Below are 25,209 nucleotides of genomic sequence, written 5' to 3'. Positions count from 1 at the left end.
AGTCTACTGAGGGCAGTTAGCATTGTCCTTATATGTATGTGTTTAGTGTTAACTACTTAGGATTGGGGTCTCGTCCCTGAAGAAAACTTTTCCCTCCCTCAGAAGCCATTGACTCCCTGGGGGCCTTGCAAGATCTTCCTCCATCCATGTTGTCATGTTGACTGGTGTGGTCTTTGCAGATCTTATGTGGACAGCCATATTGTTGAGAGTTAAGTGTAACATCTCTGTCCTGTCCAGAAGACACTATCTCACAGCAGGCGTCTTTGTCTTCTGGCTCTTACAATCTTTCTGCCCCCTCTTCTGCAATGTTCTCAGAGCCTTAGGTATAGAGGTTGTGTTGTAGGTGTCCCATTTGGGACCAGGCACCCCATGGTCAGTTATTCTCTGCATTTTGACCAGTTGTAGATCTGTGTAATAGCCTCTGTCTGCTGTAAAAAGAAGTATTTTTGATGATAGACCAGTGAGAGCTGCACTTGTCTATGGATATAATGAGGAGCATTTAAAAGGCAGTTGGAAACTTACTTTAGAAACGTGGCAGTAGGAGGTTCTCCTACAGAGTCTATAAACTCTCCAGCCACAGGGTCTTGGCTAGATTTACAGTACCAGACTTGAGTTCCCTTGAATTGAGTAGGTTTTAGGTCCAGTTGGACAGCTGTTGGTTACCCCCAAGATAGAAATGACATTGCAGTTGTTAAAAATAATGTAAGGGTTTGTTATTTGTATTTCTGTTTGCTTTCTATAGTCTGTATAAGATAATTAAAATCATGTCATTTTTCTATCTTTTTTCCTTTTTTTGAGATAAGGTCTTTCTATGTGGCTCAGGCTGACTTTGAACTTCATATTCTCCTGCATCAGTTACCTGAGTACTGGGATTGCAAGTATGTAGCACCACACATGGCTTATATCATCATCTTTCGAATCTTTTAAGTGCCACTTGGAGTATGTTACTGTTATTTTGTTTTGTTTAAAGAACTGTAGTGACTATTAGCTGTTTTTTAACTTTATGAACATTGCCAAATGTATACAAATAAAAAGTTTAGTAACTTTCAATTGCTATAGCCAGAAACATTACTATTTTTTCTCATTGCCTTTCCTTTTTCCAAGAATTTAAAGCAGAAACAATACATAATTGTATCCCTAAGTTAATGTGCCTCTTAACACGTTTTCTTTCCTAACTGCAATGGTATCAAATACAGCATACCTACAAATAATTCCCTTAGTAGCATAGACAACACCTAATCCATATTCCCCAGTTAAGTCCTTCATAATTCTCTTGTAATCTAAAATAGTTCTTCATGCTTTTATTCATGTCCCATTCTGGTAAGGTTAGCTTGTTTGATTATCCTTTGTCTTTGAAATGGGCTAGAAATTATTATCTATTTGTTTAATTAGGTTTTGTTTTTACTTTTGGAGGTGTGGCCAAGAGCACTTGCTGTCACTTCATCTAATATTACATCTGCAGGCACATAATGTCTAATTTGGTCACTTCTGTCATTATTAGCTAAAATCCGTTTCTGTGGAAGAACCTATATCACTAGTGCTGTTTGCTTAACACAAAATGTCTTCCACTTCATAAGTTGTTAAACTCCTCAGTTGGGGAACTGAAGACTCTGCTTTCATCTTTAACTCCTTGTTTTATTTCACTGTTTATGATAAAGTAATTTTCTTCCTTCTGGGGGAAGTTAAAAGTCATTCCTTGGTGGTGTGGTGATTTAGTGATTTCATGGATTGGGAGATTTCATGCTCCCTATAGGGGAGCGTCTCCTAGTTCTGAGTGAGTAGTCCTAATTCTATTGAGATTCAGTGGCAGATGAAAAATAAAAAAGGAGGAAAGAAAGACCTTACACCAATTTCACTACTGCTGGCTTGCAGTTAGCGTGTGGTGCTTACTTGAGCTGTGAGAATTCACACAGTCCTGTACTTTACCAGAGACTAATCAGTCTCACTATGGACTCATGTAAATTTTAAAGATCCAAGGCCCTAAAAGGGCTTCAGCACAGGTTTGTAACCAAATGCATTAAATGTTAATGACTCCTTTATCTTGGGAAGCCGCAGGGACCCCCTGATGGTTTACTCTTGCTAGCTTTCTCCAAAGGCAGAATTTCAGCCAAAGCTTTTTGCCACTGCTATTTGGATCTGTGCCTTGGGCTTTAGAGGTGATTGGGGAGAGCAGCCTGGCGCAGGCAGCTGGGGAAACTTTCTTTAGCATTGATTGAGCATAAACTTCATTCACTAAAATTCCGTGGACTCAAATGACTGTTTACATTTTCATGATCTTTCACTTGTACACTGTAATTGGTTCATGCTCCTTTTTAAAGCCTTTCACTGTTTGTTGGATCTTACCTCTTTGCTTTTTGTTATTTTTTTAGGACAGTGCTGTGAGCCCTTCAAGGTTTTTCACCGAGTTGTAGTAAAATTGCACAAGGTATCTTAATTGAAGTTTCCCAATTGAAAAATTGGAGGTAAGGAGTTTGTATATCTTTGTTGAAAATGGTTCTTTATTGCTGTTAAGATGTTTCATATTTGTGCCTGTCCCAATATTTTCATATTTGTGCCCTCCCCTTTATGCATTTAAGAGGAAAGCTCTCTGGGTATAGCTGCTTGGGATGCTGAGTTGGAAGGATACCTTGAAAACACAAGATGAAACACTGTGTCAAAGCCAAAGCAAAGAAATAAACCTGAAGAGCAAAAAAAAAATCAAAGGTGACCATTTAGTTTCATTAATTTAGATTTAGACCTTACACCCTGAGCAGCTGCTGCTACCTATTTAGCCCCGAAAAGTACAAGTTCTCCCTATGGCTCAGATCTGTCTTTGAGTGAGTGGAGTATAGAAAACCTACCCCAAGGAATAACTAGCTAGATACAGATAATGTAGATCTTCTCGATTCTCCATTCCATGTTCCGTTACTGAATTGAGCAGCTATTAATGCTAGCATTATTAACAAATAAGGGCATCAGGTTTTAATGATATCGTAGTATGACTTTTCTTACTACTATCCTTACTTAGAGTCTGCTAGATCTGAATCAATAAAGGCTATGTAAAATCTCAGTTTTGAGTACTAGATAGATCATATTTCCACCTTACGAAAATGTTCCTACTCTTTAACATGTTCCCATGTATAATGACATATATAGGTATCTGTTGTGAATTAAACACTGAGCAAGATGCTCTGAGGCCTGTTTAACCATACAGCCTTTTAAGCCAGTTTTAAAACCCCTCTTTAACTTATTTTCTTGTGTAACTAAGGGCTTGTATCTGGGTAACATTCAGTGTTTGTCTGCTTTAGCAGTATTAACATCTTGGACTAGGTGATTGTTGTCAGGGACTGTCCTGTGTGCTGTGAGGCGTTAGGGAGCATTCCTGGCCTCTGCCTGCCAGATGTCAGTAAAACCTCCTCACTATGACAACTAAAAGTGGTTCTAGGCATTGTCAAGTGTCTCTTTAAAAAAAAAAAGGTGATGTGTGTGTGTGTGTGTGTGTGTGTGTGTGTGTGTGTGTATGTTTGCGTGTGCGTGTGCATGTGCATGCGAGCATGGATGTGCACTCAGGAGTCCTATGGGACCCTTGTGGAGGTCAGAAGATAAAGTTTAGGAGTCAGTTCTTTGACTTTCTGCCAAGGGTACAGGTCCTGTGGCAAGGGCTCTTAACTATTGAGCCATCTTGCTGGCCTGCTAAATGCCTTTTGCAAGGGAGAATTGGCCTCCGTTGAGAACCACTGGCATAGATGATGTGTTAGAGCCTTCCAACTTTATAATTACGTTATACAGCAAAACAAAACAGACCTACCCTTCACAGTCAACTTAAATGCCATTTCATTTGTGATGCTTTCTTCAGTTTCCTTCTTTTTGCCTTACTTTAAACACTTACACCTTTTCCTGGCTACTGTAGACTTTCACCCCACTCTGTTTGTAGCTTCCTGGGTGCTTTTCTTATTTTGAGGATATGAGCCCTTTGTATTTTTAAGCTCAGAATATCATCACATTAGAAATTGTTAAAGAAACGATTTTGCTGTTTTTGTTAACCTTTCAAAACCATCCACTATGAGATTCCCACTGAACTTGAATTTCTGGTTAATGAGACTGATTATTAAAAAATGTTTTGTAAATGAATTAGAAGACAGATGACTCCTGTGCATATGTGAGAGAACTGCAGGAAAGCCGCAGGGATTCACATAAGCTCTTCTAGTTTTCATATCCATGTTTTTGTTGTTGTTTCTCTAAAGACATTTTTATTATACTTACTTATTTTGTGTGTTCATATATGTCACATTGTGCATGTAGAGGTGAGAGGGAAACTTGAAGGAGTCACTTCTCTCCTTCTACCATGTGGGTTCCAGGGATTGAATTCAGGTCATCAGGCTTGGCAGCAAGCACCTTCAGCCACTGAACCATCTCGCTGACCCAAAGAAGTTTTTAAATCAATTATAAAGGGTTACTATTTTTATTTTATGTGTATGAGTATAATGCCTGCATGTATGTAAGTGCACCCATGTCCCATGGTGCCCATGGAGGTTGGAAGATGGCATTGGATTCCCTTAGATCTGGAGTTAGGGACAGTAGTTAGCTGCCATGTGGGTGCTGGGAATTGAACCCAGGTCCTCTGCAAGAGTAGTCAATGCTCCAAACCAATGAGTCATCTCTCCATCCTCCAATAATAAACACGCATATTTATGATCTAGTACATACACATATATCTGAAACAGGTTTTTAATTTAGTATTTATTGATTTGCGTTGTACTTTGATATTTTCTTTTATATTTGTTTTTTTTAAAAGAATGGCCATTACCTGGTACATCTTTATAATATAATAATATGGAGCTAATTTGCCTCTGGAATATGTTGCCAATAGGTTGCCTTGAATTTTTTAAAAATAATATCATTTAGGAATTGAGCCAACAAAGACATTAGTGTATATTAGCCAAAGCCTATTAGATTTGCAATTGCTTTAAGGTCTTATATTTTCTCATTTCTACTGAATATTTAGTATGCATAAAGGAGCATGTCTTCCTGTTGTTCAAGATTTATATTGATAAAACCTAAGAAATAATAAAAAGTTAGCAAAAATTATTTGAAGTTCTGAAAGTGATAATAAACACGCAGTGACTTATAAACATTTCAAAGTGACTTATAAGCATTTCAAAAGAGAAGCAAGCTGTGCTGACTGAAGTTCATGATAGGATAATGTGATCGTGGTAGCTTTTGTATTATGTCAGAGGGTATTATAGATGGTACAAACAGCAATAAGGTAGGTAAACAGTCCTTACTGATCATACTTAGTGATCATTTTTATTCAAGATAAAGTGATAAATTAACAAAAAGTATAGCAAAGTGCTGAAAGTATGTTCAAAACAGGATATGATACTTTAATTCTATGGTTATAAAATAAAGTTTTCTCAGGAGCTGAATCAGAAACTTGTATGTATGATAGCTCTGAAATAACCTGACATTTGTCTTAACATGATAATGTTAACATCAAATTACTTGGTTTACTGAGAATGCAGATAATCTCTAAATAATGAAAAGTGTTCATTTGCCAAAATAAGTGACAAAGATTGCTGTTCTGTATATAAACTGCTATTACAGAAGAGAAACATTTTATATGATAGAATTTCTAAAAATTAAATATTTCAACTATGCAATTAAAAACTATATGTGTACATCATAGGCCTAGGTTTCCTTTTTGAAATAAAATGATAACTCAGGATGATAAGTTACAACCAGGTACATCACATCTTAAGAAAATAAGCATTAGGGGTTGGGTATCGTAGGGCACACCTTTAGTCAGGAGGCAGACACAGGCAGATCTCTGTGAGATTGAGGCCAGTATGGTCTACATAGTTCCAGACCACCTGGGGCTACAGGGAGACCCTGGCTCAAAAAAACAAAAACCAGAACAAAGAAAATAAGCAATAGATTATGTACTTGTCTTTTTCAACTGTGACGTCTATGGAATAATGTACGATTGACTATAGAAGATATATTTTGATCTAAAATGATGAGTCAGCTTGTGATGCTACTTGGCAAAGAGCCACCTGCCCTAACAGTGCAGTCTAGCATCCTGTCTGCGGTTCCTTGATGTCAAATAGTTGTCATTGCCTGTGTTCATTGGGAAGTTAGCAGAAGTATAACTTTCTTCATTTTCACAGATTCCTAGACTACTGAGAAGAAGGTGCTTTCAGAGTTGGAGATGTGAATAAAATACTCTGTTCCAGAACGCATAGACTACATTGAGGTATCTTTTTTTTTTCTGTCTTTTTAAGATTCTTATGAGAGTCTTTGTATTAATTCTTTGAGAATTTCATACTATGTATTTTTATCATATTCACCTTTAACGTCTCCCAGATCTGTCCCCAGCTCTCTCACCCCTTCATTCATTAATTATTTATTTAATATATTTTTATTGAGCTTTTGTACATTTCATACAACAGTTCTTAATCAAGTTTAGACCCCCTCCCCCCATCAGTACCCTCCAAACCTCTACTGGGCCCCATGCATTCTGTTATACATGCCAATTCCCATCTGGTCAAGCATTTTATCCAGATGTCCCTCAGTGCAAGCCCACCCACTGGAGTCTATTCACCCCACCTAGGGATTTTAAGGAAGGTCAGCTCTCTATCACCCAGCAGCAGTTAGTCTCCAACAGTTCCCAGACCAGGGCTATCCCACCTGGCCCATTTCCCTCTCTCTACTCAGGGCCCTTGTCTGATTGAGTTGGAATGGGTCTTGTGCTCAATGCCACCATTGCCACAAGTTCACATGAGCAAGCTTCCAGTGGCCTAAAAGCCAGTTTCCCCATGTTTGTGGACCAACCCTGGCTCTTACAATCTTTTTGCCCCCTCTTCTGCAATGGTCCCTGAGCCGTGGGTGGGTGAGGTTTAATATAGGAGTCTAATCCAGGTACACACACTCTGCAGTCTCTTATTCTCTTAAACTTAACCAGTTGTGGCCTTCTGTGTGCATCACACTCTGTTATATATGGAATCTTCACTGATAAGAGTTGAGGGATATACTGGTATTCTCTCTACTCCCTGTTCCGCCATATTCCGCAAGCTTTAGTTGTAGAGGTTCCACTGTAGATATGTAACCTAGGACGGGGCATCTCTCAGATGTATATTCTCTGTGTGTGATCCGTTGTAGAACTCTGTAATAGCTTCTCTCTGTGTCCGATCCAAGGACACACACTCTGCACTTTCTAAAACTTAACCAGTTGTGGCCTTCATGTGCATCCTACTCTGTTGCGTAAGGAAGCTTCGCTGGTGAGAACCAGGGGATGTACCATTATTCTCTCCACCCCTGTTCCACAATGTTCTGTGAGCCTTGGGTAAAGCGGTTCCACTGAAGATATGTCACCTAAGGGTGGGCATCTTATTCTCTAATTTTAAATAGGCTTTAATTTTTAGAACAAGGTTGATTTTTTATAGAATAATTGAGAGCATAGTACAGAGTAGTCCCCATATACCCTGTACCCAGTTTCACATTATCAACAGCGTACATTTGTTACAATTAATGAGCTATTATCATTTAACTGTGGTCTATGCTTTATTCATATTTCTTTAGTTTTTAACCAGGTGTGCATATTTTTTGTTTTAAGATTCCACACAAGCAATTATATCACATTTGGTTGTTACCTTAGGCTCTTGACTGTGACACTTTCTCAGACTTTTCTTGCTTTTGGAGACCATGACAGTTTTGAGGGTTCTGTATTGATCAGGTCTTTTGAGAATACATCGCAGTTGAGATTTGTCAGGTGTTTTGCTTATAGTTAGATTGGGGTTATGGATTCTTTTAGAGGAAGACCATAAAGATAAAGTGCCATTGATGTTCCCTTCCCATGATATCCAGAGCATGTGCTCTCAATACCGCTTATCACTATTAATGCTGACCTTGATCCACCTATCTGAGAAAGTGTTTGCCATGCTTCTGTGCTGTAAACCAACCTTTTGTCTTTATGCCTTTCTGAATTTTGGAAAGAAACCACTGTGCATACCACACTTAAGGAGAGGGAAATTATATTTCATTCTCCTGCATAAGCTATTTGAAATTCTTGGTCACATGAGATTTGTCTCCACTCCCCCAACTATTTTAGCATTTCTTTGTATCACTGTAGTCTTATGATTTTTTAAAATATTTTGGATCATAATGTAATACTGCTTATTTAGTTTGGTGTTTAATTCTTCTAGTTTGGTCATTGGGAGTACTTTCACTTGGCTCCTGTGCTATTTTTGCCATGTCCTCATCATCATGTTTTTTTTTTTTTTCATTTGAGTACTGCACTTTTTGGCACTGTAAGATGCTCCAAGCTTATTTTGTATAGTCCCTGACCTAGTTCTAGAATCAGCCATTTCTCTATGGGGCGGTAGTTTCCTTTGTCAAGAGACTGCTGCTAGAAATTCGGAGTCTGGTGCTAGATATATCCATTGCAGCTCAGATGTTCCTCTTTCCAGGCTCTCTTAGCTGTAATTCCATGGATATACTATCTATACATTTAGGCTTATGTATAAATATTTCAATGTATATGTTGCAGATAAAAAACATATATTTGGGAATGTTTTAAGTTAAAATTCAATTTGAATATGCTTCTAATTGTTTCTGGGGGCTATATTTGACTCAAAAATGTTCCTGCTGATCATTGTAATAGAAATGCCATTTTTGTCTTAAACTTCTTAGGAGACTATAACAAAATAGGGGTTCTGTGTGACCATAATTGGTTTTCACGATAATGGAAATCTTATAGGGTTCCAATTTTAGAAATTTTTGGGAAATCTTTTTAGGAGCATTAACAGTTACCATTTTCTTATCCCTTTGTATTTGATAGCTCTTTTACATATATGTGCATAAAGTCCTAAAATTAGAACCATTTTCAGTAAAAGATCATTTTTTATCCTCCAGTATCAGACACTTCTTGTTGCTGTTTTACATAAAAAATTCAGTCTAGACAGATACTCTTTGTTTCCAAAGAAAGATTTGTTTTAAATCTGCCTTTTAAGAGTTAAGACATTATCAGAATCTTACCATATAAGCCAGCAGGACAGGATTATTCTCTGGTTAAGGGCATAAACTTCACGTTCACATCCTAACTTTGTGTCTTACTAACACTGAGATTGCAGACTAATTATTCACTTCTCTGTGCTTCAGCTTTTCACACTTTTGAAGTATGAATATTATTACCTCTCTCAAGGGAGGGAATTAAATGAGCTAAAGGGTTGAGTACCTTGCCTAGTACATGGATAAGATTCAATAAATATTTAAAATCAAAACCTCCAAATCAGCAAGAAAAATGAATGAAAGTTCCAGAGCATTATACTAGTACTTGTTTGTCCAACACTTGACAGGACCAATCAAGAAAACTGTGTGAGTCTTAGCTGGGTACAATAATGCTCTCTTAGAATCCCCCAACTTGGGAGGTGGAGGTGGGAGCATTAATTCCAAGGCTTGCTTCTACATAGTGACTATGAGGCTAGAGGCTAGCCTGGGCTACATGAAAACTGCTGAGACACCAAGAGGTGGGAGCGGGGAGAGTGGTTCCATTGTTTTTGTAATCTTAAAAGTCCTCGCAAAATTTTCCTTCAAACTTAAGAGATGTTCACCTCACCTCAAGGTTACAGGATTATCAGCCAGGGTATTATTGCTTCTCTACGGGTTACTTGCTACTACTGAGCTATTTAGTAGGAGGGACTGGTGAGAATACCTTTCATATCCTGAGACAGTCTTGACATGAAAAAATATCGTGTCCCAGATTACAACATCAATGTTATAGTATGCCATTAGATATACTAAACTGATTCTTACTGTCTTTAGAACACATTTCAGATGCTGCAAATCCAGCAGGTATGGAAATTGGAAATAGGTGGAGCAAGGCCTGACCTCAGAATGTGTGGCTTCATCACTGATGAAGCATATCTTTGCATCAGCCACTTGTTGCTATAGTTGCTATAGTCTGATTTTGAAAATCTAGATGCCTCCATTTTTATGTAAAGTCATTCTGTTTTAAAATGCAGTCCCAACTTTTTCTTAAACACTGTGAGTACCAAACCTGGCAGATCTGTGGGCTGAATCCAGCCCACAGACCATTGGTTTGCAACCTCAGGTATAATTATTTTAGGAAGTAAGCTAAAGTTCTAGTTGATGTAGAACACTCTGAGCCATAATGGCATGATCCTGTGCCTTTGCTGAGCTCAAAAAATGTATAGAGAAGTAGGGCTGGAGTGATGGCTCAGAGGTTACAAGCATTGACTGCTCTTAGAGAGGATCTGGGTTTGATTCCCAACACCCACATGGCAGCTAACAACCATCCGTAACTAGAACTAGAGGATTCAACGCCCTCTTCAATGCCTCCATGGGCATTGCACGACAAGAGTGGACTTACATACATGCAGGAAATACACTTATACACATAAAAAAATAAAATATTAAGAAAAGTAGTACATATATAATCCCATAAGGAAAGTATGTTTTTATCAATTTAGATTCCTATTTGTTATGAACTTTTGGTCTAATAATCACCTTTTCAGATTTGGGTTATGTAAGTTGTTGGTTTCTGTTTGAAACATGCAAAATGCAGCTTCTCTAGCACCACTCCTTAATCACCTGACTACATTATACAAGATTTTTTGTCTCACTTCCCAGCCCTCCACCTCCCCACAGACCTGGAACTCCCTCTTTGGATGACAAACCAGTGATGGTTTGCTGTCTTTTTTTCTCAGCCACTGAAAGAAAGGCAGTCATCATTGAGAGTTTGTCCTGGGGATGTTAATACCTATCAGCAACAGTGGGAAAACCACAGGCTTTGGACAAGGAAGGCTCAGATTGGAGTTATGATTTTGCCATATGTTTATTCTCTGAATTCATATTCTAGTTTGTGAAATGAATATAATTATAGTTACCTTTGAAGGATAGTTGTTTGGTACCTGGGAGCTAATAGCAGTGATAAATGTAAGGAGAAGTTTATGCTGAACTGCATGAATGGAGCCTGTGCGCTGCCACTTGAAATACTTCTGCTTCACTCTTCTTTTTCCTTCTTGCTCAAAAAACACAACTTCATTGGCTTTGTATTTGAAAGACTTCTAACTAGGATTGGTAAATGAAAAACAAAAGTATTTTTCTTGAGCCACGATGAGATTGCTTCGGAAATTCTTTGTTAAAATTTTAATTAAGTAGTCATGTGTTGTTTTGAATATGGTCAGTCTCCCAAGTGTTGAGGGGTCATTTCCTGGTAGGAAAGCTGTTACCATTTCTGTAAATACAAGCGTATTTAATTAAAGTGGTTTTACTGGGGCTGGAGCGATGACTCACTCGTTAAGAGCATGTACTGCTCTGGCAGAGGACCTAAGTTTGGATTCCTGCACCCATATATCTCACTACTGCTATATAACTCCAGCTCCAGGGGATTCCACCACCTCTAACCTCCACAAGCACCTGCACTTAAGTGCACATACCCCCACAGCACACGCACATGTGCGCACACACACACACGCACGCACGCACGCAATTTAAAAAGAAAAACCATTCTTAACATTAAATTTGATTTATTTTTAATTTCACTTAATAAATTACTGAACACCTAGTCTCTGCTAGGTCCTGTATCTAATCAGTTGTATGCCCTGAAAGGATTTACAGGCTGAGCTTTGGATATAAAAAGCTTAGGAACAGAAATTTTCAGAGTTCTAATTTGTTGTCAGATTTTGGAATATTTTCACAGAGTTTATTCTTTGGTTGAATATTCCTAATCTGAAACCGCAATATGAAATGTTTGAAAACCTGAAACTGTCTTATCAGTGCTCAAAAAGTTTCAGATTTTGGAACACTTTGCATTTTAGATTTTTAAGTTACATGTACTCTACCTGTATTGAATCTGTATTAAGGAATGGAAGAGCTTAGTGTTAGCCTATCATTTAAATAAAGATCCTAAAGTTTTAAGGCTATACTGCCTAACAGTCACCATACGTGACTACTGAGCATTGGAGATGTGACCAGTCTGAATTGAGATGTATTATAAGTTTAAAAGATGGCTCAGCAGTTAAGAGCACTTAATGCTCTTCCAGAGGACCCAATTTTGGTTCCCAGCACCCATGTTGGTCAGTTCACAACTGCCTGTAACTCCAACTCCACGGGATCCAGCACCCTCTTCTGGCCTCCAAGGCACCCAGGTATGCTGGATTTCAAGGGCTTAGTTTTAAAAAAGGAAAATAACATTAATTTTTATTATATTAAAACAATAGTTTTGATATACTAGATTGAATAAATATATTAGTAAATCATATCTGTTTTATAATTTGCACATTAGAACATTTAAAATTATATACATGACTTGCTTTATATGTATTGGACAAAGCTGCCTTAAAACTTCAGTGACTTGGCAAGTTTATCATCTAGCTAGGAGTCATTTAGATAGTGCAAATTATAGATTGTTTTACTCTGAAAATGGCAGTAGGGTTTGAAAAAGATGGACAATTCAAACACTGTTTCAGAAAAAAAGTACATTTGTACTAAGGGCTTTGAAATAATTTCCCTTTTGAGTTAAAGCCTAGATTGTTAATCTAGCAGAATCTCTTAGCATTTCAGATTCCTGCTGTTTTGAAAGGCAAACTGGCCTAAGCCCATTTGCATTCCCTAAACATTCACAAATTGCATGATATAGTTTGTCTCTTATTACCCTAGTATTTGTGGGGGGGCAGGGAGGAAGGGGCAAGATTTGTATAAAAAGTTCCCCTGTATATTCTTCATTAATTATAGTGTTCTATCAGAATCACTTTTTTAAGGGAGATTGGTTTTGTATAGGAAATTGATTAATCAGTTAACGTATTTGAGCAGATATTCGTCGAGCTTTTGAGGTACAGTAATAAAGGAGACCTAGATCTAAGAGACATGCTTTTGTTTGATTAATTGGTTTGTATAATAATTTTGGTTTTTTTTTCTTTTTTCTTTGGACATAGTATCAAACTTAGAGAATTGCAAAAATAAAGTAGTACAGATAACTCTTAGATTCAACTGTTGTTGACAGTCTTCTGTTTGCTTTGTAGTTTCTTTCTTCCTTGTGTACATATTTGTGTGTGCACAATTGTATATACATGTATTCAAGGGGGATTTTTTTTCCTATTTGAGAGGAAGTTGTATGTCCTTTACTCCTTTCTACTTTTGTTAATTGATCAATCAATTTTCTAATAAGCCCCCCCATTATAATAGGATCCAGTCTAGAATTAGGAATTAGATTAGGTGTAATGGCTCTGTGCCCTTTAATATGCAGCATCTTTCTAGCATTTTGTTTTTTATGACTTAAAATTTATTTTTACATTTATTTATGTTGTGTCTGTGCATGGGTACACGTCGGTGTGCGCAGTACACAGTGGAGGTTAGAGGACAACTTGCAGGAATTGATTCTGTCCCTTTCTACCATGTTGGTTGAGGGTTGACACATCAGGTTTAGTAGCAAGTACCTTTACCCACTAACCTCAACATTGACATTTTTAAAGATGACATTTTCCTCTCTTTTAAAACAAAGATTTATTTTTCATTATGTGTATCTATGTATAGATACATGCCTGAGTATGGAGGCCAGAGGCATCAGATCCCCCCCCCTGGATCTAGGGTTACAGGTTGTTGTGAACCATATGACATGGGTGCTAGGAACTGAACTCTGCAAAAGAAGTATGTGCTCTTAATTGCTGAGCCGTCACTTCAGCCCCTCCTCTCCTTTTTATAAACAGAGCATTTCTCATTTGGTGTCTTTTTCTTCATGACTAGTTTCAGGTTATACATTATTGGCCAACATACTGTAAGGTGTCCTCAGTGTATCACATCTGGAAGTATATGCTATCCATCTGGCCTTCATTACTAATGTTCTGTTTATGTAATACATGGTTAAAATTGTTCCCCCTTTCAACTAATAAGCTTTGAGGAGACACTTTTGAGATGGCGTGTATGTCCTAGTCTTCTTCCAAAGTTTCCCTGGATTTAACTTTCATTGATGATATTTGGGTGAAGCAGTCTCTACCACCATGGCTGCAAAATGATGGTTTTCCCAGCTCCAACATTAGCCTACATGTTTACCATTTGTGTTCTACTGTGAGCAGGAGTCTTCCCTTCTCATCTATACATGTATTTAACGGTTAACCATAGGTTTGGATTATGGATACCTCATATCTTTAGGACTATAATTCATTTCTGTTATTTTAGTATTTGAATTATTGCACATTTGACCATTGGGAACTTCTTAAGCTAACTTCTTGTCATTACCCAAGCTTCCATCTTCTGAGTACTTCCGCACTTTCTGGCATAACAGGACATTTCAGGGGGACTGAGGATTTATATAAGATATCTTCAGGTACCCAGATGGTTTTAGTTTAGTGTTTTGTTGCTCCTTTGAGGGTCAAAAAAGCCTGCAGTGGCAGTATAGTGGAATGCCCTCTAGCTAGTGTAGGTGTAAATATCAGGACTCAGTAGAAGATGTCATTCTCCTCAGAGAAGGTAGATGCCACCACAGCTGACATGGACAGGATCAATAGGATTGGGAAAAGCAGTAGGTAAGAGGGAAGATAGTCTCTCTTGCAGATACACAGCAATCACAGGCTGCTGACAGGATGCATCCTGACAGGATGCTTCATGTGATATTGATGCAGACAACCATTCATGGTTCTGTTTGGTTGAAATATGGCATGAGAGGAAAATGATCAGATTTGCAGAGTATGGGGAGAATATAAGGCAAAAAGTACAGGTGTGCTTGGTGGGATTATTGTCACGTCCTTATTTCTCTGTTTCATTATTTCAGGTATCAGAATGATGACTATGCCTTAGAGGATTGATGTGATGGCCCTTAGGAAAATTGAGTGATTGTGCATAAGTAGGATTTCTCAAGGCTAGAAATACTTGTTTGCCAAATATAATAATAATAATAATAATAATAATATAATGTGTAGATGTATAGCTTTGATCTGGCTATTTTGCTTCCCCAGGACTAAAATGAAACTGCTGGAGACTTTTTTCTCTATTTTGGTTGTTTTGTTGTTACTTTAAAACCACTAATTTGGTTTTTGTCATTTTTTATTGAATTTTTGTGCATTTCTTACAGTACATCTTGATCATATTTAGATCTTCTCCCTTGTCTGTACCCCCATACAGCCCCCACCCCTCCACACCAGGTTTTAATGTTTTCTGTCTTATATGTTAAGGCCTGTCAAGTCAAGTTTGTATCTCCAGATGTCTCTTGGTGTAAGTTCATCCACTGCAGCTTAGTCAGAATATCTACCATCATTCCCTTAAAGAAGACCAACTCGCTCTCATCCAGCAGTGATCAGTTGCCAGTAGTTTCTCAGCTAGGATTGAGGCTTCTTGCCCATTTCCCCACTTCTGTACTGGGTTTTTATATGGTTTAAGTTTACATGGTTCTTATGCATGCATGCTGTCACCATTGTGTAAGTTCATGTGAACAAGTTCCCAGTCATGCGGAAAACTTGTTTCTGTGTGGTCACCCATCATCCCTGGCTCTTAGAATCTTTCTACTGTCTCTTTTGCAATGGTCCCTGAACCTTAGGTGTAGAGATTCTGTTGTGGTGTTGCCATAGGGCTGGGCATCTTAAAGACACTTATTCTCGGTGTGTCACCAATTGTGCGACTCTCTAATAGTCTCCAAGCTGACTGTATGCTTGTCTGTAAATATAAGGATCCATATTCAGCATACAGTAAGAAATTACATTTGTCTAGAGATACGACAGACTTAGGGTTTTCTCTAGGATCTATGACCTCTCCAAACATGTGTATTTGGCTATATTTATAGTGCCGCCCATGACTTCCCTCCCATTGAGCAGGCCTTAAGTTCAGTTAGATAGCTATTGATTATCCCCAAGATAATAGTGCCACTACTGCACCAATAGAGATAGTTTATTGTGACAGTCTTTGCTGTGGTTATTAGGCTCCACTGCTGGGTTGGATCATTGATTGGTTTTCTCCTTCAGCAACTTGAGTAGTATCCTCTAGAACTATGAGAGCTAGTCTTCAGGGAGAAGACTTCCAGGTCAGTTCCATCTCCATTGCTTCAAGTCCTGGGTCCGAAGCATGTCGTGTCTCCAGCAATAGAGAACCTTCAAGTTCTGGGAGGCAATTAAGGGCTGTGGCCATAGCCTGTGTTATTTTGGGAGTCTCTTGGCCTACTCTGACCAACAACTTGAAGGGAGGTTTCTTCTGTACGGTTTCTCCTGTACGGTTGCTCCTTCGTTTCTTATTCTATAAGCCTTCAACTATATACATGCACTCATGTTACAGATATTGTATATGTATTTTTCAGTAGCTTTTGAACTAACACATTTCCCTCTGATTTTTCACATCACCCAAGCATCATTATTTATCTCACCTCTCTCTTCCCCCATTTAACTGTCCCTCTTCCCTTCCCATTTTAAATAGCCCCATTTTCCCCTTGATAACACCAGTCTCCTACTATCTCCTTCTTCAGCTTCTCCCTCCCCATTACCTGCATGAAAGCCACTAATTTGAATGTCTATATGACATCAGAAGAAATCCCCATTTGAACTTTTTTAAAAAAGATACTTCTATTGATTCCAAAATTTCATACAGTGTATTTTGATGATACTCAGACTTCTTCTCCACCCCCATCTTATCACACACACCCCAACACTTCATGTCCTCTATTATTTGTTTTTTTCTTTTTATTTGAGGCCCAGTGAGTCTAATCTGTGTTTCATAAATGCTCTTATGTATGGGTCTATTCTTGGAGTCTGGTCAACCTATTACACATCACACCAGTAAGGAACACTGACTTTCCCTCTCCCAGCGTCAATCAAATACCAATAGATCTTCAGCTAGGGCTGGGGCTTCGTGCTCACCTTCCCCATCCATACTGAGCCCCTATCTGGTTTGGGTTGCACAGGTCTTGTGCATGCTGTCAAAAGTGCTATGAGTTCATACATGCAACTACCCTGTGGTATCCAGGAATTTGTCCATTTGTAAACCTTGGACCTAAGTATATTTATTTTAGCTTTATTGATTTTAATGTATTAATGGTATGTGAATAAGTTAAAATGTGGAATTTGATTTAACAAAACTTTGAATTTTTTTTAATAGAAAATGACAGTGGTGTTGGAAGACCGTTGCTTTTGGAAGACCTGTTAACATTCATTTCCTAGTAAATACTTCACCACCCTTTACTCTGGCATGGCGCAAAGCAGTCCACAGCTTGATATTCAGGTTCTCCATGATCTCAGACAGCGTTTCCCTGAAATCCCAGAGGGTGTGGTATCTCAGTGCATGTTACAGGTAAATTTCTGCCAGTGCTCTTAATACTAAAATTTTCCTTGTTAGGATTAACGTTGTGTTGTGTTGGTATATATAGTACAAAATTTCTCAAATTTAGTGCTATTGGCATGGTGGACTGGGTAATTGTTGTGAGGGTCTGCCTTAGGCCTGGTGAGATGCTTATCTTCTCAGTATAATCTCTACAGCTATGACACTGGAAAATGACTTTTTAAATTGCTGAATGTTCCTTGTGAGGTTAAAAAAAAGATTGCCCAGTTGAAATCCACTGATGTTGAGAAAAATAAAGGCATGTAGCACAAAGAAAAGATTCTCCTTTTTTAGCTTTTAAAAAATTGGGGGCTGGGGAGCGGCTGGAGAGATGACTCTGGTTAAGAACACTGGCTGCTCTGGCAGAGGAAATGGGTTTGGTTCCCAGCACATGGCTTCTAACAACTAACCATAACCCCAGTTCCTGGAGATCCCATGCCCTCTTCTGTCCTACACAGGCATTGCATGTACTGGTGCACTTATACACATGCAGGCAAAATGCTCATAAACATAAAGTAAAAATAAATAACACATTTTAAAGATTTTGGGGGGGATCAGCAAGATGACACAGTGGGTAGATGCAGTTGCTGATGACCTGAGTTTGACCCCTGGGACTCACATGGTAAAAGGAGAGAGAGAACTCCCACAAGTTGTTCTCAGACCTCTACCACCTCTCCCACTCAATTTTTGAGGAGGGGTTGTCATTGTTCCCTAAATCCTTAGAGTTGATTCTTTTCCTTTGGCTTGGTCCTAGAAGTCAAGCCCTGGGTTTCACGCATGCTATGCAAGGTCTCTATCACAGAACTATACCCCTAGTCCCTAGAGTTGAACCTTGAATCTCAAAGTTAGAGTCTACTTCATGGGGTTGGGTAGATGGCTCAGTGGTTAAAGAGCACTGGTTGCTCCTGTAGAGGACCCAGGTACAGTGCCTAACACTCATATGGCAGCTAACAAATAACTGTAACTCCCATTCCTGGGGAATCTGAGACCCTCTTCTGGCTTTCACTGGCATTGCACAACATGGTTATACTTACATGCATGCAGGTAATACACTCATACATCTAAAATAATAAATAATTTTAAAAGTACAGTCTACTTCTGCAGAAGGTAATTTCAGTATACCTTCAAAGGTCTGTAGATAATTTATTCCCTTTATATTTTTTAATTGGTAAGTCCTTACTAATAACTGATTAATCGCTGCATTAGTTCAGAAACATTCCCTTTGTTTTGTTCTCAACTGCAAAATAAATTTCTTTTCTCAGTGACAATATGTCTTTCTCTTCAAGGGACAGCAGAGAAAGAGCCTTACTGCTCCCTCTGGTGTTTTTTTCTTATCCTTCATGGCCTCTCAGTGTTCCATGATTATGACACTCTCCTACTTGGCACATCACATAGTAGGTATTCATGTTCACACTGCTGTGTTGCAGTGTAAGAAGCTGAGGAAGTAGCACAAACCTATGTTCAGGAGACGGTAATTGCAAGTAGAGACTCAGACAACCCAGGGATTTCCTTTGTTTACAAACCTTTACTAGCTTTAGGCCTTTGGCTTAAGGTTATTGTGTCATAGGTGTTTTTTTTTTTTTTAACATATTCCCAGTCTGAATCTTAGATCTTTGGCCCCATTTTGGTATGTGGTTGAACAAATTTACTTCCCAATTCAGTAAAACCATGCCAGAGTTTAATCTTCTGGCTGAAACCATTTTCTAACATTGGCTTTCCTTAGCTCTTCTAGGGCCTTCCTAACTCCAGCGTGCTTTTTGTTTTATTCAGCTTTTGATTAACTGCATTTTCGTGGTTGCTTAGCTGAAGGAATAGAACAAAAATTTAACTCAGTATACATTTGTTTACACTCATATTATTGTGAATATTTTACTTTTTTTTCTTTGGTATTGACAATGTATTTGTATGGACATTGACCACCTACTGACTCTGGAAAGTTTGTGTGTTAAAGCCTCATGTGGTGGTACATGCCTGTAATCCTATCACCCAGGAGGCTGAGGCAGATTACTATGAATTTGAGGCTAGCCTGGGCTATATATCAAGACTTCGCAACAAAGTGTTTCATAGTGACATATACTAACTTGGTAATTTACTTTTGAACACAGGCCTTAAAGCCTCTGACTGGGCTATCGTCTCTTAATTTAAGACCACTTTTTAGGAGAATGATACTTTTTTTTCCTTTAGTCCTTTCAAGACTGTTCTGTGTGCCTTCTATTTTTAAAAAATCTTCTGTGTATATGTGGATCCATGTGTAGAAGCCAGAGCAGGACATTAGGTGTCCTGCTTTATCACTTTGCACCTTATTCCTATGAGACAAGGTCTTTCCCTGAACATGGAACTAGGCTGATGACCAACTAGCCTCCTGTCTGTCTTCCCTCTATAGTGTGTGTGTGTGCATGCGTTCGGGCACACACACACACACACACACACACACACAAGGCCACACCCAACTGTAAGGTCCTCATGCTTACACAGCAAGTGCTCTTAACTCACTGAGCCGTCTCTCTAGTACCTATACATGGCTTCGTAAATATTATGACCTGTTGTTAAACCTGTGCCCCAGCCTACAGTCTCAGCTGTTTGGAAAAGTGAGGCAAGAAGATTGCAAGCTAAACTCCAACAATGACAGCTTATTGAGACCTTATGTCAAAAATTAAAAAGAAAGCTAGGGATATAACTTAGTGGTAGAGCATGTGTGAAGCCCTAGACTCAGTCCCCAGTACTGCATAAAAATATTTTGGCCTCTTTATCGAAATAAACAATTTTGTACTTTAATTACCCTTTGACACATTTATGTGCTCATTTTTTCTTTGTTAAAGCATTTAGCAAGTCAGGTATGACATTTAAATTTGCTCTGGTGGTAGTCTTTTTTCATTAGCTCAGTGAAGATAATGAACAAATTTGTGGTTTTAAACTTTTTCTCATAGGAAAATTTACTCATATTTTTACTTTAGACATGCATGTGACTAGGTCAGCAAATCTAACTTATTATTTTAATTAGAATCCTTTTTGTGAGATTACTACTGGATTCTCAAATTTATTATGTAAAGCATGAAATTTCAGTTATGCATAAAACACCAAATACTAAAGTATATTCTCATAATCCCATAGATTTGTTGAAAACTTGAGGTGCTTTATTTTTCTTACATATTTTTTTTTTCATGTATCTGTCACTGACACATTCTAGTTGGCAGTCCAACTGAATTCTTTGGCTCCAGATTTGCTTTTAAAATCTTGCTTCTCACCCTTACTCAGCATGATTTTCAGGCAGGATAAGAAAACAAATCTCTGTGTTCTAATGTCTTAAACTTCAATTAATACTTCTTTCTGTAGTATTTTTTATGTACTTTGTACAAGGAAAATAAAATTTACCTTTTTATGAAGCAAATTCTTTAGATTTCATTTTATAAAGGATTTTTTGTTTGTTTGTTTGTTTGACCTCCTAAAGTTCCGACTTAGTAGTGTCCTTTGACCAAACATCCGTTCCCTTGAAATTGCTATGTGGAAAGAACACTGGAACTCAGGAGACCAAGAATCTAGAGCTGGCTGTCTAGTTCACTAGTTCAGTATCTCCTGCATCTGGAAACATAAGTGGAGCTTTAGATATCTCTTAATACTACAGTCACTGCATTTCTTATTTTGTGGTAGGCTTAACATTTCATTTGATTCTCAACAGAAGTGAAATATTTCATTTTTATATAAAATGCATTAATCGTTAAAATAAATACAATAAACGTATGTTTGCGTTAGAGAAAGTCATAATTAAGAATCTTTTATGTATTATTTCAAAGGCAGTGAATAGTATGTGCTATACTCTAATAAGCTGAGAGTTCTGTATTTTAATGGAAAACTGCTTTATAATATAATTTTAAAAAGGAAACATTTGGGGCTGGAGAGATGGCTCAGCCATTAAGAGCACTGACTGCTCTTGCAGAGGACCCGGGTTCAATTCCCAGCACCTACATGGTGGCTAACAACCATCCGTAACTCTAGTTCCAGGGGAATCCAACGCCTTCTTCTGACCTCCACGGGCATTGCACAACATGGGTGCACTTACACACATGCAGGCAATATACTCATACACATAAAGTAAGAATAATAAATTTTAAAAAAATATTTAAAAAGGAAACATTTGGTTACTGTCAGTTGGAACTTCTAAATGACAGTTTGCTGTTATACACACAGACAGTAACTAAAAATTCCAATTTTCAATGATTTTTCTCAAGTATATTAAGTTACCATTCAGGTTGTAAAACCTTGATGCTGTGGGAGTGGATTTCACTAAGGCAATTTGGACACAGTTGTTTGTTAAATTCCCATTAACTCTGACCAAATCATGGAGGTGTGGTTCAAACTATGAAAGATTTATGTTCTTTTTTTCTGGTTACTTTACTTTGAGTAAATCTTTCCCAGTGATAAAGGTTGAAGTTATACAGGAATAAGATTGGATAAAAGAAAAGTAAAGGGTAACATTGTTTATTGAATTTTTGTGATTTTTCACACAATATAGTTTGATGGTATTTAGATCCCATCCCCTATCTGTACCTCCCTTATTGCCCCCTACCCATTTTAATGTACTCTCGTGTGTGTGTGTGTGTGTGTGTGTGTGTGTGTGTGTGTGTATGTGTGTATCCTGTGGAGTCTTATTTGTGTTCCAAAATGTCCTTCGGTGTAGGTCCATCCACTGGGCCTGCCCAGAATCCCATCTGTGTAAGACAGTGTCTCTCCTCCTCTGAGTAACCATCAATTTGGATTTCTTACCCACTTCCCCATGTTTAGGCTTGGATTTTGTCTGGTTTGAGCTTGCATAGGACTTGTATATGCTTTTTACTGTTTTAACTGTTCAGGAATTTTTATAAGTTCTTTTTGAAAACTAAAGGCTTTTTTTTCATTTTATCAGATTAAATATTAATGATGGATGTTACAGCAGTTGTGGTGAATCCAAGATTAGCCCAACATTTTAAGTTGTTGAGATGCAACAAGTATAAAATGAGTCCTGGATTTGGAGTGAGAAAACTTGGGGTTGAGTCACAGTGTTCATTAGTAGGTACTTTACATTTCTGTAGCAGTAGCAGTAGTGATAGTTCTAGTAATGGGAGCCAAATGCTTATTTATGAATTGTTTAAGATTCCATTTTCAAGACAGATGACCATGATGGTTTTTATTGTTAAAATGCTCCTGTCTATTCTTTCTATTTGTCTAACTCTCTGGGAGAGCCTGACTTCCCCTATTAAGCTTTGTTAATTTTGCCAATATTGTTTTTACCATTTTTCTCCCACAGAATAACAATAATCTAGAAGCCTGTTGCCGAGCCCTTTCCCAGGAGAGCAGCAAATACTTGTATATGGAATACCATAGTCCAGAAGACAATAGGATGAATAGAAATCGCCTTTTGCATATTAACCTGGGTATCCACTCTCCTAGTAGCTACCACCCAGGAGATGGAGCTCACCTTAATGGTGGTCGAACACTGGTACATAGCTCAAGTGATGGACATATAGATCCACAGCATGCAGCAGGTAAACAGCTGATATGCTTAGTTCAGGAACCACACTCAGCTCCAGCTGTTGTGGCTGCTACTCCCAACTATAATCCATTTTTTATGAATGAACAGAACAGAAGTGCAGCTACTCCTCCTTCACAGCCACCTCAGCAGCCATCTTCCATGCAAACAGGTATGAATCCATCTCCTATGCAAGGGCCTTCACCACCACCACCTCCATCCTACATGCACATACCTCGGTATAGTACAAATCCAATTACTGTTACAGTGTCCCAAAACCTCCCTTCTGGACAGACTGTACCAAGAGCTTTACAGATTCTTCCACAAATTCCAAGTAATCTCTATGGATCTCCTGGTTCTATTTATATTAGACAGACATCTCAGAGTTCATCGGGAAGACAGACTCCTCAGAATGCACCGTGGCAGTCCTCACCACAAGGCCCAGTGCCTCATTATAGCCAACGCCCTTTACCTGTGTATCCACATCAACAGAACTATCAACCTTCTCAGTATTCTCCCAAACAGCAGCAAATCCCTCAGCCAGCTTACCATTCACCACCTCCTTCTCAGTGTCCTTCACCCTTTAGCTCTCCACAGCATCAAGTGCAACCTTCGCAGCTGGGCCACCCAAGCTCTCACGTGTTTATGCCACCTAGTCCTTCGACTACTCCACCCCACCTATATCAACAAGGACCTCCTAGTTATCAAAAGCAGGGAAGCCATTCAGTAGCCTATCTCCCATACACACCATCCAACTTACCCAAAGGTTCCATGAAGAAGATAGAAATTACAGTTGAACCTTCTCAAAGACCTGGGACAGCAATAACTAGGAGTCCTTCACCCATCAGTAATCAGCCATCTCCACGGAACCAGCACTCACTGTATACAGCCACCACTCCACCTTCAAGTTCTCCTTCAAGAGGGATATCTAGTCAACCAAAACCTCCATTTAGTGTTAATCCTGTGTATATTACATATACACAGCCAACTGGACCTTCATGTGCTCCATCACCGTCTCCCCGGGTGATACCAAACCCTACTACCGTTTTTAAAATTACTGTAGGCCGAGCAACACCTGAAAATCTTTTAAATTTAGTGGACCAAGAAGAGCGCTCTGCAGCACCAGAACCTATTCAGCCCATTTCAGTGATACCAGGCTCTGGGGGAGAAAAGGGAAGTCATAAATATCAGAGGAGTTCTAGTTCTGGATCAGATGATTATGCCTATACACAAGGTAAATTTTAGTTTTGAAATTTAATTTTTAGAGTGAAGTGATAGTCTATTGAAAATAAAAAACTATTAGCTATTTAGTTTCAACTAAATATTTAAGTTGGGTAGTAGTATTACTCTTAAGGGTTAAAATGACTGCTTCAGAGTCATTCATCTATTGACTGTTTTAAAATATGAAATTGTGCAGCTAGAGAGATGGCTCAGTGGTTAAGAGCACTGACTGCTCTTGCAGAGGACCCAGGTTCGATTCCCAGCACCCACATGGCAGTTACAAACCGTCCTTAACTCCAGTTCCAGGGGAATCTGAAGCCCTCTTCTGATCTCTGCGGCATTGCACGACACAGGTGCACTCACATACATGCAGGCAATACACTCATACACATAAAATAAAAATAAATAAAATATTTTTTAAAATTATGAAACTGAGTATGACAGTTACACTCTAATGAAGACTTTATTTGGTGAGATATCATTCATTGGGAAAAATATGGACAAACGTAATGACTATTATGAAGAAAGAAATTTACACAAGTTGGAGTACAATTCATCAAAGGAAAGAATTTGAGATTTTTCTAAAGAGGACTAGAAGGGAATAATGGTATTTGTAAGTAATATATAAGAAATGTAATTACTAACAAAATTGTTGGATTAGCTGATAGTAGGCATACCTAAAGGATAATAGAAGATGAAGGTATTTGAAAAGTCTATTCAGATTCTTTCAAATTGTACTAAAATAAATGAGAGTTTAGCATTCTTCCAATATATAAAGAAGGGAAGTCGTTATAATTGTGATTCAGCATGCCTGATATTAAGCCTTTTATTTATTTACTGTATATGTGTGTATGAATAGAAGTCTGAGCCTACCATGGTGCACATGTGGAGGGAGGTCAGAGGACAGCCCTCAGAACCAGTTCTCTCGTGCCACCTTGTGGAATCTGGAGATGGAACTCAGGCCTTCGTGCTAGCACTTTTCCCTGCTGAGCCATCTCATTGACCCAATAAGCCTTTTAAAATATACACAAGTATAATTAAGGTAACTTTCAGGAGACCTAAAGATGACAGAACAAAAGAGATGTACAGATGCCATTTTGGTAGCAATTAAGAGCTAAATTAAAGCAGAAGTGGAGGTAGACACAGCATTAGGAGGGCTGTAAGAGTAAATACCAACCCCCAAGTTGGATGAGTCT

General features: G+C 38.4%; 1 protein-coding gene across 2 annotated transcripts in view; it reads left to right on the top strand.

Moving 5' to 3' along the window:
• The window catches only part of Tab3 (TGF-beta activated kinase 1 (MAP3K7) binding protein 3), a 61,782-nt gene that overhangs the window by 19,668 nt on the left and 16,905 nt on the right, over nucleotides 1-25,209 (top strand). The window contains exons 2-5 of one of the 2 annotated variants that reach the window (XM_008822729.3): nucleotides 2,370-2,462; nucleotides 6,147-6,232; nucleotides 17,071-17,262; nucleotides 22,571-24,026. In XM_008822729.3, coding sequence (XP_008820951.1) covers nucleotides 17,161-17,262; nucleotides 22,571-24,026 — 1,558 coding nt within the window. In that variant the 5' untranslated portion in view covers nucleotides 2,370-2,462; nucleotides 6,147-6,232; nucleotides 17,071-17,160. The remainder of the gene's footprint in view (nucleotides 1-2,369; nucleotides 2,463-6,146; nucleotides 6,233-17,070; nucleotides 17,263-22,570; nucleotides 24,027-25,209) is intronic. The other variant, XM_029558441.1, reaches the window with a different exon arrangement.

The sequence above is a fragment of the Nannospalax galili genome, unplaced genomic scaffold, assembly GCF_000622305.1.
Source record: "Nannospalax galili isolate Female #2095 unplaced genomic scaffold, S.galili_v1.0 scaffold7, whole genome shotgun sequence".
NCBI lineage: Eukaryota > Metazoa > Chordata > Mammalia > Rodentia > Spalacidae > Nannospalax > Nannospalax galili.
The sequence above is the reverse complement of the archived record's forward strand: the minus strand, read 5'-3'. Positions and strand labels throughout refer to the sequence as shown.